General features: G+C 44.7%; 1 protein-coding gene across 1 annotated transcript in view; it reads left to right on the top strand.

Moving 5' to 3' along the window:
• Nucleotides 1-11686, top strand: part of LOC144109709 (phospholipid-transporting ATPase ABCA3-like) — a 53417-nt gene extending 41731 nt beyond the window's left edge. The window contains exons 17-22 of the mRNA XM_077642507.1: nt 1747-1900; nt 3377-3581; nt 4208-4566; nt 7725-7898; nt 8725-8947; nt 11672-11686. Coding sequence (XP_077498633.1) covers nt 1747-1900; nt 3377-3581; nt 4208-4566; nt 7725-7898; nt 8725-8947; nt 11672-11686 — 1130 coding nt within the window. The remainder of the gene's footprint in view (nt 1-1746; nt 1901-3376; nt 3582-4207; nt 4567-7724; nt 7899-8724; nt 8948-11671) is intronic.
• Nucleotides 11687-12842: the final 1156 nt, after the last annotated feature.

Genomic DNA, 12842 nt, shown 5'->3' with positions numbered 1-12842 from the left:
TTTTTTTTTCTGCGATGGCCGGAATAACGTTGGAATTATACCTTCCACCTAATGTATAGAATAATGGTTACATTCATTTACGGTTTTTATAAGTTCATAGCCTTTTTGTTGCTTTCAGGCATTAAACCCCGCATAGCACATGATACACAATAAGTGCACTAAATGTCTGCACAACATGAAGCAACGTACCTGCATTACTTCCGCCAGATTTTGCTTGATGTATTTCATTGAGGTAGCTACGGAACCTTTGCCAAGAGCAAAGGCGCTCTTGCCATGAATTTCCGCGATGTGCCGCTAAGCGTTTCCTCAGTCATTAAGTACGAACAATACGGTCCTGCCTATTGAGTGTTGGCCAAAATGGAGTGTTGGCCTAATTAGGCCAAAATCTGGCGCTAACTCGCCCGTCCAAATTGCTTTAAACGGATCCCCTATCCCCATCACACCCGCCCTCGGCATCCTTGTTCTCCACTTGCAGGATTCTGGATGAAATAAACATACCCTTAAAAGACTCAAGGCCTCCACGCAATCCGTGTTGCATCTTCTACGCCGAGTATCCTCCCTAAACAAGGGTTTAGGCGAAGAGGACAGCATGAAAGTAGTGCATGCATTTACGCTTACCCGCATTCTATACGCAACCCATCATCTCAAATTGAACAGTATACGGAAACCGAACGCGTGAACGCCATGATTCTCCTTGCGACTAAGGCAGCCCTAAGCCTAACTCGTAGCACTAGCACAGCCAAACTCCTTGCACTAGGCATGCATAGCACCTTGATTTGAAGAAAATAGCGCCAGAGCATGCAAACCACTTTGAAAAGACAAGGACGAGACACAAAGACACAAAGAAGTGTTAATGCGTATCACCATTCAGGAACTAGTTGACGCACACCTTCAGACACAGTACATTAGACTTGCCACGAGCGCCACTGGCCGCCATATACTCTCCCCCCGTTCGCATGAACATACCGGCTAACCAGTTAACCCTTACAGCTATCCCTCGACACATCCATACAGCTCTAGTTGCGAAACCCCTTCCACGAAACGTCCATCCCTAAAATCATATTCCTCGAAGCGTAAGTCGCGCTAATCCCCTCCATAAGTATTACGGCAAGCCCACGATGCCGTTTGGGTAGACGCCGCATGTAAAACACATGAAGCGGTAGCAGTTGCCTACAATCAAACCCTACCCCACCCCCTAACTCACCGTCTTCACTCGGGCTGAACTCCCGAGGAGGCAGAGGAGACCGCCATCGCCCTAGCCCTTGCACATTCAGACGCCCAATACATCTTCAGCGACTCCGAAACGGCAAATATGGATGAAAATCAAAATTTTCAACAATTTGTTTTCATATGCAGCCTTGCGTCTAAGGACCTGTACGGTACATAAGGCTGAATACGCTTCACTCTACTTAATGCACATATTTAGAAAGTGTTGTAGGAATCCTTAAAGGACTGGGAATATGAAATTTCTTAGTTCTGAATATTTTTTCCTGTTAACGATGCGCACTGGCTTAGGAATGGCACAATCGGGGCGATATGCCACAACATGTTTCAAATAGTGCTATACTTGTGCCAAGGCACTGCGCGAAGTTACCAGAAAAAGCTAAAATTAAATTCGGTTCAACAAACATGTCTGCGAGGTAACTTTGTGCACATTATACTAGGACACATTTCACGTGGTCTATTGTCAGCGTCTATATCTGGCCATTACGTGTAAAATCAAAATGCCTAACTGATGTTCCGCAGCACGAGCTGATAACCAGACTGCACGCCTTCTCTACCCGTTGGAGCCGTTCTACGAGAGCGGCTTCTACGAGGCCGTGAGCATGGTGGTGGAGGGCTTCCTCTACATGACCATCCTCTCACTGGTGGACTCGCAGGTTTACTACAGTTTGCGCTGGTGAGTATTTTCTATTGGCGGCTCAGTAGAACTTCTGCGACAATGCGTTCTTCGAATTAGGAAGACCGAACTTTGCAAGACATTTAAAATCTAAGCGGAAAAAAGCGGATTAGCTGCTGAGTTCGTGTTTGTAATTTCGAGACCGCTAAGGGCAGTGCAACTGAACGATATAATTTATTTGAGAGCGGATCTACGAACTTTTCGAGATTATTATGCAGCTTGCCACGGAATACGCGAAAAAAAAGTGTTTAGTAGAGCTACAAGAAGGTTGTGCTTCAACCAGTACAATTCAACCTGATGTTTTGCATCTTTCTCTTGTTTAAGTTCGCATTTTCAATGTTGACTGTAGATCGGCATCTAAATTCGTTTCAGTTTATCGTTTCATCCCGTAGCCATCAGTGTTATATACACACTTGACAACGTACAAGAATCTAACTACAGACCTCCATGAAACGAAAGACAATCATATTAATGTGATATACGCTATTCCTAGACCACACAGGAGAAACTGTTTTTTTTTACAGTTTTATTACTATCCTTTACTTAAAAGTATTTTAAACACTTATACAATAATTTTACTTACAAGTATTATAGGCCAAATCACTATTGGCTTAAAGGGGAAGGACAATGCGGGATTTATCTAAATGAGAAGCTGGCTATGCAAGGCGAATACTGCAATCAGAGGTCGCGTTCAATTTCTTTGTATTGCTCTCTTCTCTTCCTCTCTCTCTCTTATGTTTTCTCATCCTTGAACGGTGCTATTCAACGTGTGCGTGGTTCTAGTGACTGACTGCCTGCCTTCTTGTGATTACCGCGAGCGTCCATTCTTTTGGTTACGTATTGTGCAAAGAACAATGACGTCGCGTTTCTCAATGTGTAAGCATTGTATGGCTATGTTTACGGTTTTGTGTCATCACGAGCTTGTCATTGCGATAACGTTCGAACCAATTGAGTTATAAGGAAAAGAATGGCTGCATTATACAGAGCATCATAATATCACGCAAGGGAAACCATGAGGTGCATTTGGGGTAATTAGTATAAAATTAGAGCCAAAAAAGTCCAAAAAGTCGGCCATGCCAGAGCAAAAGTGGCGCAAAATTTGAAAACACCAGAAGTGGCCAGAGCTAAAGAGTGGTGCCAAATTTTAAAAACCGGAAGTGTAGATGGAGCGAAGCGTGGCGCCAAGTTTGAAAACTAACAATGTGCAATGACGGAACTTGATTATTTATGCAAAGAGGGGCAAAGAGGATCAAAGAGGATCAAAGAGGGGCGAGGAGGCTTAAATGCTTACGCATTCCTCCAATGCGGGTGCCGCAGTGATCTCATAGGTTTTTTTTTTTTTTGACTGGATAGTAAAACCTAGTTGTGCAAACGAAAATGCGATATTATGCTACAAATACTAGAATTGGACGGTTACGGAATCATTACGTTCTCCCACGAAGTAAGCCTCGACGAACACAATTGCTCCCTGGGCAGGTACGCTGCACGCCGTTTTCACGGTGACGAGGAGCCTGACGAGCCGCTCGAGCAGCAGCGAGGCCCTCGCCTCGTGGCCATGTCCATGGACCCCGAAGTTGAAAGGGAGGTGAACCTGGTGAACCAGGTATGTCGAACCAAGGCCTTCAAAGACGTAGCCATGGTCATCCGCAACATGCAGAAGTCCATCGGCTTCGTTGCCCAGGTAGGAAGAAAATGGTAGTTTGGATAGTTATGCTCACAGGTAGCATGTGCTTGAGAGAATATTTGAGCGTGTATAGAAACAAACTGATCCCACTATGGATTACAGCGGAGAGGCAGCGGAAGTTTCGCTCTTATCAACCGCATAATTGAAATATTTCTGCTTGTAGTTTTCATATAGGCTCAGTTATTTGAAAATTAACTCTGGTGCTGCGCTCCGAATGCACCCTGTATATACTGTAGATCACTGCCACTGAAGCAATTGTTCATGACTTTTTTTTTCAGCAAGGCTTTTTTAACTGCGGCATTTTTTTTATTTGTCGCGCTGAAATGGCTTGCAGCACGCTTACATTCGATGTCATTCGATCGTGACAACACTGGTACCACCCTAGCCTGTCCAAACTCTCCTAAACACTGCAAGAACATCGAACATTGTCTATACACATTCACAGTCGCCATACAGGTATAATGCCCCACCTGTACCAAGAGCCGCCTCTCTAATGGAAGACATTTCTGACCTGAACAAACCTTGAAGACTAACTAGCTCTAGTGAAACATCTATGTCCATGCTCTGGGGCTAACCCATAACTGCTGAGCAATGTGCTGTCTCTTTCTCTACTCTACCACCAGGTCAAGATATTGGACGGCGTGAGCCTCCTCCTTAACCGCGGCGAGTGCATCGGCCTCGTGGGCATCAACAGCTCTGGAAAGAGTACCCTCCTGGAGACCTTGGTCGGCCTCCAGGTGCCCACGGGAGGCGGAGCCCACACCGCGGCACTGTCCCTGGGCATGGACCTGCGCGCCTGGCTCCAGGGAATCGGGTACACACCGGACGGCATTTACGAGGCGGATATGCCGGCGCTTACTGTGGGCGAACTGCTGGATCTGATGGCCAGGCTGCGCGGCGTCCTGTGGAGGCGCCAGGCGATACTGGGGGCCTTGTCCCTAGTGGGCAGGCTCAGGGAAGACCGGATGATCAACAAATGCAGGTGCGCTTAGCAACGCTATTCCTGCCACCGTTACTATCGGCCCGGCAGGATGGGGAAAAATTGGGATTTGCTTTCTTTTGTTACGTAAACTCATTTGTGGAAGTCACGAACCCTAATCCAGCTGCTTGGTCGAAACATAAATCATTTTAGATGACCACACACAAGAGCCATGATATTCTTTGCCTCATAAGTGACCACAAGGTTAGGAAAAAGTAAGCATGGTTAAAGCCTCGATTTTGTTTTCCGTTGTTGCTCTTATCTTCAGAAATAGCTTATTCTTCCAGTGGGGCACTTCTTAGGTACCAACGTGTTTATTTGAAAGGCGTTACAAGCAGCCTGTACCAGGCCTTAAAAACGTAAACATACCCTTATAAAAACGTTCATTGACCTTAAATTGACAGTTATTGAGGCTTTATGGAGTCAACTGCAATTCAAATAAAATTCATATGTTATTCAGTTCTTTTATTAAAATGGGAAAGCGTTTACTGACGTGAGTGACCAAGAAGACAGTGCAAGACAATTTAGCACCAGTAGAATAATTTTCCGTAGAGCGTCTTATGGAAAGCTCAAGTCAAACCTAATCATTGCGGCTGGCTAAAGGAACAACATTTTTGCGTTATTTGTGGAACATTCACTTCAATCATTAAAACACGGTTTCAGAGCGGAAAACAAACGTTCCTGACAAGCAGATGTCTGCTTCAAGAATCTACAATAAGTACTGCAACATACCTTGTTTTACACTGTTCCTTCTGTGAAAATGCGCGTTAACTAACACCAATTTGCAGTTAAACATCTTGTTATGTGCCAGCCATAGACTGCGTAAAGTTCGCAGAAAGTCTAGGAATCTGTGCTTGATCGCAACTAACCACCAAGACCTTTTGGTACACCCTTCGAAGCCAGTATATATGCAGCAGCATGGCGTCAAATGAGTATCGGTGCAGTGTTTGTTTCGGTCGTGTCGTGTTGCATTGCTTTGTTCTTCACCTAGGTATTACCCGCCTATTCCAGGGTGTTGGCAGAATGCACTTTCCTTCACATTTGGTGATTCCGGCAATGAAATTTTATGTGAACGCTTCAGCGAAAGCTGCGCAAAACCTCACATCACCTCGTCGTTTATGCCACATGTTTCAGAAAGTGTAGAAAAAACGACATGCAGGGCATTTTATTACTTTGTGCCCTATGAAATAATTTTGTATTTTTTCGGTATTGCTATCGTTTTCGAAAAGGACGTACTGATTTGAATAAGTAAAATTTCATTTACCCCAAGCATACCGTCCCAAGTGAAACGCGCACGGCCATGTGGTTGTTGAAGCTGAATACAAAGATTCATCAGTTTTTCTCATAAGAATGTATTCTGCAAAGTCAATATCATCCTAAATTAAACGCAGTGAGTATGTCTGTAAGGGTGAAATGCGCGCGGCCATTTGGTTGTTGAAGTTGAATACAAAGATTCATCAGTTTTTCTCATAAGAATGTATTCTGCAAAGTCAATAGCATCCTAAATTAAACGCAGTGAGTATGTCTGTAAGGGTGCTTATAGAATGTTTGAATAATCCAGGGTTATAGGGCAGTTGTCGTATTCAAACCTGCATATTTTCTAAAAGATCCTGATTTAATTAAGAGATCTATTAACTATCTTTTTGATCGCAAACTTTTACGCATAATTTTCGAAGTATAAGTTGTAAAGCAAGTTCACAATAACCGTGCGAGCTGTTTTCTTTCAGGAGGCTTTAGCGTGGTTCCTCTTAAGTGCGAAATAAACCTCGCGAGATTCACAAATTGCCAAGTGACTATATTAGAGTACATAAACGCCCTGACTGAATGAAATTGGTTACCCAAAGCCGCAGTTAAAGCTAGCCACAGGGGAAAGGGATAATTTTTAAAGCGAGAGCTTTAGTGCTCCAGGTACAGCTACCGATATCTATGTGGATGAGAAAATGACTTTAAATGCCTCACAAGGTCAAACCGAACTTAATTATGACCACAGGATCATATGACTATGACCATTGGGCATCTGAGCCCTAACAAAACTGAGTGCCCACTCACATTGGCTAATCAGCTCTGGGAACAAAGGCCGGTTTGATCACTCAGGCTTTGTGCAACCGTTTTCTTTGCACAGGGGCATGTTTGAAGGTGCTAACAGCACGATCTTAAAACGCACAGATGCGCGAGAATTTCTAAAGATTGCAAGTTTTATTTTGAGCTCGAGAAAAGGATCCACGATGATGTAACCTTCAAAGAGAACTTCCGAGATGGGCATCTCCAAGTGGCTCGACATGTTTCACCCTGAACCATTCGCATGACCTAATCTAGACAACTACACAGAGTCCTGCACGTGCAAAACCTTCGTAGAACGCGCTGTTTCTCAAAACACGGCGCAGGTAACCTGAAGCACACAATATTAGAGCAGCCAATAAATTTGTTCTGGTGAAACACAAAAGTCCTTGCGATGATGCATCATAAAGTTTTAACTTCTACCCAAACGAACTTCGCTTGCGAGGAAACCAAGCAAAATTTTAATGCATCAGTGTAGGCACCTTTCTGTTTTTCTTCCAAATAATCGTTCGGTCTACTTCATGTGCCTGACGTTCTTCCACAGGTTATCGTTTTCTAGGGGTTGTTACCAACAGCAAAATATAGCGGTTTTCTGCGAATAAATAAATCTTGAATTTATATCAACTTTGCTGCTGCCTCACTTTTCCTCTACACGGGGAGTAATCAGCCTTTTAGTCTTGTACAATCCCAGCTGCATGAGAAAGGAAGTGAGAAATCTCTCGTGTCCTGAGTCCTCTTACCTAACATGCATGCACAAATGCTCCAAGGCACATGACCCATATGTAAATGCTCCAAATTTAATAATTAGCGGCTGTTGTTGAACCACTCTGCTCAAAGCAATTTTGTGAAAACCTGTTAAAAAATAATGGGCAAAAACTAGGCGGAGCTTGAGGCATGCGCAAATTTAGTCCTCGGAGAACACAAACACCCCGAGAAACCCACAATTTCGCCGGAACATAGCTTTTAGAACCCCTGCCTCCGATTGCACCACCTTCCGTTGTGTGTCCAACTGACTGGGCATGCTTATCTGCCGCCGCAGATAAGCACGGATGGAGAACGATCGTTCTACAGTGTCCCGCTCTTTTTGAAACTCCGCTTTACAGCCACGGTGAAATGAAGATGCTGCTCATAGTGGCTGCGGTGATCGGAGTGCCCCCCGTACTTCTGGTGGATGAGCCGTACTCGGACGTAGAGCCTCTGTGCCGCAACGACATCATCCGCATGCTTCAAGTGCTCAAGGGTGCGCAGGCTATGTCCATAATCATGACCTCGCACCGGTAAGGCTCCATTCTTCGCTTCACGGTTGTCACGGAAAAAAAGGACTGTGCATCATGCGTACTCTGAATAGACAGCGTAAACATCTTTGTCTCTGCAGCTGTAGCTTGGGCTTATAGGGGGGAGGGGGGGGGGGGGAAATATAGCTAGCGAGGACTTTAGCACAATTGCATGGTTCAACGTTGCACTTAGCTTTTACAAACTGAGCTCGCCAGTAATCTGTCCACCCTTTCTTTCGTATTCTCTATGACGTAATACAGCTTCCGGTATTGGAGGCAGGGTTCAGTGCCACACTAACCTGCCAACCCTCAGCGCCGCCGCATAGTACTGCAGGTAAAGTTCGGCGCTTGGTAGCAGCAAAGCCTTTGTTAGTGCAACGTTGCTCCCCCAGCCGCAGGTCGATAAGACACGCTGAAGGAATTGAGTTGGGTTAATACCTGAGGATAAGCATGCTGTTTCAATTTTTCCGTCCGCTATCTTGTTATCAAACAATATAATTCGTCACAATAATTTTCATAAGGCACCCTGCATAGGCCTTTCTTGCAATTAACGAAGATAGCCTATGGACGCCTTTAAATATCTGCGAGGTTATTACATTGTACCACATTCTTGAAGTCGTAATGGGTGGTAACATCCGCTTCGCTTGTAGGGCTACACTTCTTTTTCTTTTTTTAATGCAAGTTAAAGCCCTCGGAACCCTGACGCTAAACCGTTTTCTCTTTGAAGCGGGTAACTGCTTCACAAAAAGCATTTCCGGGTTTACGTACTTATTCAAAGAGTAAGACGGCTCATGTAAAACCTCTTCGCGCTGCGTGTTTGTGTGTGCAGCATGTCGCACTGCGAGGTGCTTTGCGACCGCGTGGCAGTAATGGAGGCCGGCAAGATTGAGGCGCTGGGCGACGCCCTCCAGATGAACCAGAAGTACGGCCGCAGCTACATGGTCACCCTGCGTCTGCCGCCTGAGAAGCGCTTCGACTTCTACTTCCAGCGCTGCCTCGTCGACTTGATGCAGGAGGAGTTTCACCAGTGCAACTTCTGCTACAACTACAAGGTTCGTACACGCAACTTCTTGTCAATATCGATGCTCTGTTTATCGGCCTGGTTTGATTCTCGTTTCGCACTGACAAGTTCAAGAAGAACTTACTCAGTGATGAAGGTTTCACTGGTCATGTTGCTATCGTAGAAATTCATGTCCGAAAACACCAAGAAATAAATCGAAACATGTGTAGACTATGAAGATCATGTGGGATTGCTGGTGGATGCTGTCGAAATTTTGCCTTTTACCACCATGCGATGCAGGTTGGCCTTAACCGTAAGCTCTATTTGTGCCAGGGAGGGTACCATGTCCAACATTCTTTACAAAAGTTTTGAATATTGAAAAATTGTAGGGTACAGTTATGCAAATATTGAAGGTAGTGGTGTATTCTTTCCATATGCATCTTTCATTAACACATTTGCCATCGCTCGCACCGAGCAGTTAATACTGCCATAGAAAACCAACGGGGAACACTTGACGACAGCAAAAAAAGTGCAAGCTTGTCGAACAGAGGTCCGCAGATATATTGACAGTTATAGTGAAATCTGACAATATATGAAAAACTGCGCTCATAAACTCTTTCCCCTTCAAAAATGCTTACGCCCAGAATTGTCTGGTATGGAATTCTAAAAGGCACTGTATATTATTATTTTATAAGTGTGCGTGAGTCCTGATGAGTGCGCGATACCATAATGGCGTTTTTTGAAGGGCACCTAGCCCTGACTTCTTGTTAAATAGCACCACCTAAAGGCAAATACCTCATGTTTTATGAAAACACGTAAAAACACAAATTAAAGAGAATTTTGTCATAGTTTCTCTGAAACAACGGCATGGCAGCTTCTTTTTCAAAGCATACGATAGCAGCTCGAATCCCTTTTTTCAACATAAATTTCTCTCTTTTTTTTCTCCCCTCAAATTAACAGCATGCGAATAGTCTACGATTTCCACTGCTAATTTTTTGTAGTTTCCTGACTTAAAATGTTGAGAGACGAGCTTAGGGACGGATGTTTGAGTACACACGGTATGCTTGAGAGAACAGAAGAGAGAGTGCGTGATATCACCACTGTCTTCAGTTATTCGTTCCTGCGTGGTTGGCAAAAAGTCCTAAATCTTTATGCTAGACACATTGGTGAACTCACTACCCTCGCCTCCCGCGCGTTTTTTTTAAAGCGAAAAAGCTTCACTACGCTAGGCAAAGCAGCCATCGCGTAGGCCAGAGAATGACCTTGAACGACCTTCAGCCCAGCCATGTTGGCCTGCATGACTATAAGTGGTACAGCTGTGGTGTCGACCGCTTGACCTCCTGACTTTGACCCATTACGTTTTGGTGACCTTCGACATCAGGTGACCTTCTGGCTAACCTTTGACCTTAAGAACATTCGATAAGGTGATGTGAAGTCACGTGATGAAATCCGATGGGGGTGTCTTAAAACCGTGTGATGCCAAGTCATAGTCACGTGGTCGTATGGGTATATATAGAACGGCTGTAGCAAGCGTGTAGCGGAGCTTCCATGGACGAGCCTCAGACGCTTAGCACACGTCGTTGCTTTTCGCTGAATTCCAGGGTTAGGCAAGTTAAGCCACTGCCAATTCTTTCCTGTGCCATTCTGTCGCGTACTATAGGAGGCAAGAGTGGCACAGAAAGAGCATACAGCGATGGAAACAATAAAGAGTAGCGTAATGCTAACCATCAAGGCCTTACCAAAAATTATCCCTATCCTGATTCTCAGAGAATATGCACAGCTGAACACACTAAACAAAGTAACTGAACCGGAAGAAGCAGCAATCTAATGCGAAAGTACAGTACGGCAGTAGGATCTGTCTACAAGGATGCGGCAGTGTACAACTCCGAGAATGGCAGGTCTTCTTCTAAGGCCATTCACGATTATAACAACGAATAAGGCGACAAAACTTTGTTCCAAAGAGATGAGAACGTCGCAAACTGTGGTTGATGCATATCCAGGAGCATGTATAGCATATATAGACGCATATATGAACAGCTGCTACTAGTCCTACAAACTCAGAGTTAAGCCTACATCGCGAATAAATGCTGGACCACTAAGACCGGCTTGCCAGGGAGCTCAAGGCAGTCCGTGATGTTATGAAATCCATAAATAAAATCAGCAGAAGTCCATATATACAGACACCTTAGGGGCCACGAACACACTGAAAAGAGCAAACAATGACATTAAGTGTAACAGGATATGCATCCTCTCAAGAAAAAAACGTAAAAATGCACCGGATGCACTGTACCCTAGAATATGTTGAGAACGCTGGCCAAAGGAAAGAAGTCACCCTCCCGCAAGTGCCGAACATTAATGAATTCGCTACCAACCTTCCTTTTAATGCCCGCGGCGCTCTTTCTATATTAACATTCTCCATAAGAAAACTTACACATGCTTCGATACGGCAAGGTAGAACGCTGGGCCAGTTGGTACTTCATTTTTCCATAGTCGAACAGCGCACAAAAAAAACACCAGGACACTATGAAAGAACAAAACGGACAAGAGCCCTCTTGACGACAAAAAAGTGCTTCGATTCCCCCCTGCACTTTCGCTTTCCATAATAACTAGATTGCAACAGGTGTCGCTTGGAAGGATAAGGGCTTGAGCGGGCCTTTCTATTTCGGTGACGTACCGATGGTGCTTTTAAAGGAAGACTCAGGACCCAGAAAATGACCAAAGGGTTCCACGCCGACCTCAGAGTAGAGTGTTCGCGACCTTCTGTGGGCTTGTGTAGGGACAAGAGCCTTGAGAGCACTAATAAATCAGGAAGTGCGACCTATGACCACAAAGCAGGAAGACATCAACAATTGGTTGACTGAAAATAATATGAGCAGTAGGCCTGCTCAGGTTCTTGCATGAAACTAGTTTGCCCGGCTTCCTTGGCATATTGCCAGAGCGAACTATGCCTTATTCTAAGTGATCCAATTGAAAAAATCTTTATAAAGCAGTACTGGAACGATATTTCATTACACTTGTCAGCCTACTTCACTGCTCCCTTGGGAATTGCGAAGAGCAATGCATTATATGACGGAGTTAATTACCACCGTTCTTTTCAAACTACAACGCCAGTATGCTCAGCCTTTCCGGCTGCAGCGGCTCTGAAAGAAAGACGACATGAAAGCGGTTGGGAACAGGACATCCTACATAACTTCTGAGATGCTCGCTCTTCAGCAGTATCTATGAGAACCATTTCGTTTAATTTTCGTGACTGCTGTGGAAGCAACCTTTAGGCCGCACTCTTAGGAACTGCTTTCGTATTCCCATGAAGACACTTTCAGTGCACATTTAGTAAACAGACGAAAATACTCAATGAAGAAGAAAACTGGTCACCACGATATCAAAGGTGTAATAAGTTGCTCACTGTCGACAGACACCTCAGTTGTGCCCCGAGGGAACTGATCACTGAGGAGGGGAAAGAAGGAAGAGAGAAAGAGGTGCGTAGAAGAGGTCTCCGGAATAATTTCAGCCCCGGAGGTTTATTGTGGTGGCCAGATACAGTGCAGCACATGGATGCCTCTTGCATCTTGCCTGCATGGAAACCGCGCCGCATCCGCCAGGGATTGATCACAAGCCGAAGGTGAACGCAGTAATCACTGATTAACCTCGAATGGTTAAGTGCTTACGTTTTTCCTGATATGCTTCAACACACAATGAATAGACCGAAGAGAAATATTTTATGGCTGTCAAGGAGGCATAGGTGGGCGTAGTCAAGATGATCCAGATAAAATGGCGAGAATTTGGCCTAGTAGGTTGTTTATGATGGTTCAACGCGCTTAACTTTTAACGACGAAAATACACAACAAGAGCACAGAGCGCTCTGTGTTGTTCTTGTGTATTTTCGTCTGTGAAAAGTTAACCGCCTCGCACTATTATGATCATCCAGATGGTAAAGATGATGACCCAGA

The sequence above is a fragment of the Amblyomma americanum genome, chromosome 11, assembly GCF_052857255.1.
Source record: "Amblyomma americanum isolate KBUSLIRL-KWMA chromosome 11, ASM5285725v1, whole genome shotgun sequence".
NCBI classification, from domain to species: Eukaryota; Metazoa; Arthropoda; class Arachnida; order Ixodida; family Ixodidae; genus Amblyomma; species Amblyomma americanum.
This window is presented reverse-complemented; position numbering and strand designations above follow the sequence as displayed.